Genomic DNA, 2,500 nt, shown 5'->3' with positions numbered 1-2,500 from the left:
CCTTTATTCATTGTAACTATTAATCTAGTTTTTTTTTCTTTCACTAATTGACTCCTTTGTGGCTATGCGCTAGCAGAGCCATCTATGTGCAGAGACATTTGACAAAAGATATAGAAAATGAGTACAGCATTTTTCCCATTTTTTGTTCATTTTCCCCGGCGGTATTGGGTTAATAGGCTAAATGGAAGTGAGTTGTGAGTTGTGCCTGAAAGAGCATTGGCTCCAGCAAGGACCTTATTTCCATGCACAATAACCTGTTCCTGCCTGCCTTGACCGATGGCACAAGGTGTGTTATGGAAAATTTAGTATTATGCAAATTGGTACACATGTATAGTGATTCAACAATAATTTACAGTAACTATCTTTGTGTTATTTTGCTATTATTTTTTTATATTTTATTATTATTCTGTTCTCTGTAACACACCCTGTGTGGATGGTCTTAGCAGGCAGGAACTGGATCCTGAGCATGGAAATGTTGTTTTCACTGGAAGGGGAGCGGGAAATGGGAGTAGTTTTGGGTGGTTGTAGCTAGATGAAACTTAAGAAAAAGTAGTGGATTTATTTCCTTAAACTCTTTACCTCCCATTGATGGGGAAAAATATAAGAAAACTGAATTCCATTTTTGTTGAAATTTAGAAATCTCAGTCTGTATTATATATCCTAATAACTAACTCTTTTCTTCTTCCACAAGGATTTTGAAATAGACTATAACAACAATTAGAACAATGGATGAGGATATTAAGAAAGAAGAGGAAACCAGTCCACCACCTCAGGAAGAACTTCCCAAAGAACAAACGGAGGACTTCAAGGAGCCAGGTGAATTGGACTTCAAGGAGCCAGGTGAATTGGACTTCAAGAAACCTGTGTTTATAGCAAAAAGCCAGAGGACAACCATAAAGACAGAAACAGACGAGGAAAAGGAGGAAGAACAGAAAGAGAGTGAAGAGCAGCCTGTAGTATCGGCCCCACAAAAGATCTCATCAAAATCTCCGGCGCAGCAATTAGTAGAGAAATCTGTCGCAGTGCCGTATAAGGTTTGTTGTTTGTAGATTGTGTGTGGATGATTATGTGTTTGGCATCTATGTTGTATAGCAAATTTGGTTTGTATTATATTTTTTTTGATACAGTAAGTGATATTAATCAAATTTAACTTATTTGATCAAGCTTTTTTAGTTGCTACATTATGAACCTGAGCACAAATGAATAAATAGTTATCCATAACGGGAGAAATGATAGACTAACTGCAGTATTTACACTTTTCAAAATGATAAAAAGATATTGAAAATAGCAGTGAATTAAAAATAAAGTAAATTGCTCTTTTATATGTACTGTATACATGCACCATATATTGTGCGTACTCACTCACTGTATTATGCAGTAAACAGACTATTTTACAGTTCTACAGATGCCTTTTAACATGTATTAATTTTCACTATTTGTTAACAATTCACAATATATACTTTGATATAATTTGCAGGAACCCAAGTGGAGTGGTGTACCCAATACCAACTATTCTTTTGAAGTCCTGAAGAATGGTACCATTGTGGAGACGATAGCTCTTAACAAGCCCTTCTTTGTTATTGGTCGCCTTGCGCAGTGTGATATTACCATGGAACATCCATCTGTATCTAGGTTTGGTCTTGTTGCTGTCATTTGTTATGATCATGATTGTTGTGTCTTATTTTTGTGATATTAACCCCTTGAATCTGGATGCTTCACTGTCTGCTCGGGGCCCAGAATAAACTTATTTGAGCAGTCACTGTGACAGATGTGTGCCTTGTAGGTTGGGAGCAAGACTCTATGCCTCTCCTATGCAATGTTATTTTTTGCATAAGAACTTTTAGTTTTTTTTGCCATCTTCCAATATCTATATTTGTCATTTGATGTCCTTTATTTATATAGTAGTAGACTGTTTTCCTTACTCAGATGATAATGATGATAATAATGATAATGATAATAATAATAATGATGATAATGATAATGAAATGATAAAGATAATAATAATAATAGTAATAGTAATTATAATTATAATGATAATGATAATGATAATAATAATGGTGACAATGATAATTATAATGATAATGATAATAGTATAGTAAAATAATGATAATAGTATAGAAGTAATAATAATAATAGTATAGTAGTAATGATAATAATAGTAATAATAATGATAATAATAATGATAATAATGATAATAATAATAATAATAATAATAATGATAATGATAATAGTAATAGTAATAGTAATAATAATAGTAATAGTAATAGTAATAGTGATAGTAATAGTAATAGTAATAGTAATAGTAATAGTAATAGTAATAGTAGTATTAGTACTAATAGTAATAGTGATAGTAATGATGATGATGATGATGATGATGATGATGATGGTGATGGTGATGGTGATGGTGATGGTGATGGTGATGGTGATGATAATGATGATAATAAAAATAATAGTGATATAAATAGGGATAATAATAATGATAATAATAATAATGATGATA

The 2,500-nt window shown here is 31.9% G+C and overlaps 1 protein-coding gene across 2 annotated transcripts in view; it reads left to right on the top strand.

Moving 5' to 3' along the window:
- LOC125031752 (kanadaptin-like) overlaps nucleotides 1-2,500 on the top strand; it is an 18,413-nt gene that overhangs the window by 1,730 nt on the left and 14,183 nt on the right. For both annotated transcript variants that reach the window (XM_047622686.1, XM_047622687.1), the window contains exons 2-3: nucleotides 692-1,034; nucleotides 1,478-1,632. In XM_047622686.1, coding sequence (XP_047478642.1) covers nucleotides 726-1,034; nucleotides 1,478-1,632 — 464 coding nt within the window. In that variant the 5' untranslated portion in view covers nucleotides 692-725. The remainder of the gene's footprint in view (nucleotides 1-691; nucleotides 1,035-1,477; nucleotides 1,633-2,500) is intronic.

This window comes from Penaeus chinensis, chromosome 13, assembly GCF_019202785.1.
Source record: "Penaeus chinensis breed Huanghai No. 1 chromosome 13, ASM1920278v2, whole genome shotgun sequence".
Classification (NCBI taxonomy): domain Eukaryota; kingdom Metazoa; phylum Arthropoda; class Malacostraca; order Decapoda; family Penaeidae; genus Penaeus; species Penaeus chinensis.
This window is presented reverse-complemented; position numbering and strand designations above follow the sequence as displayed.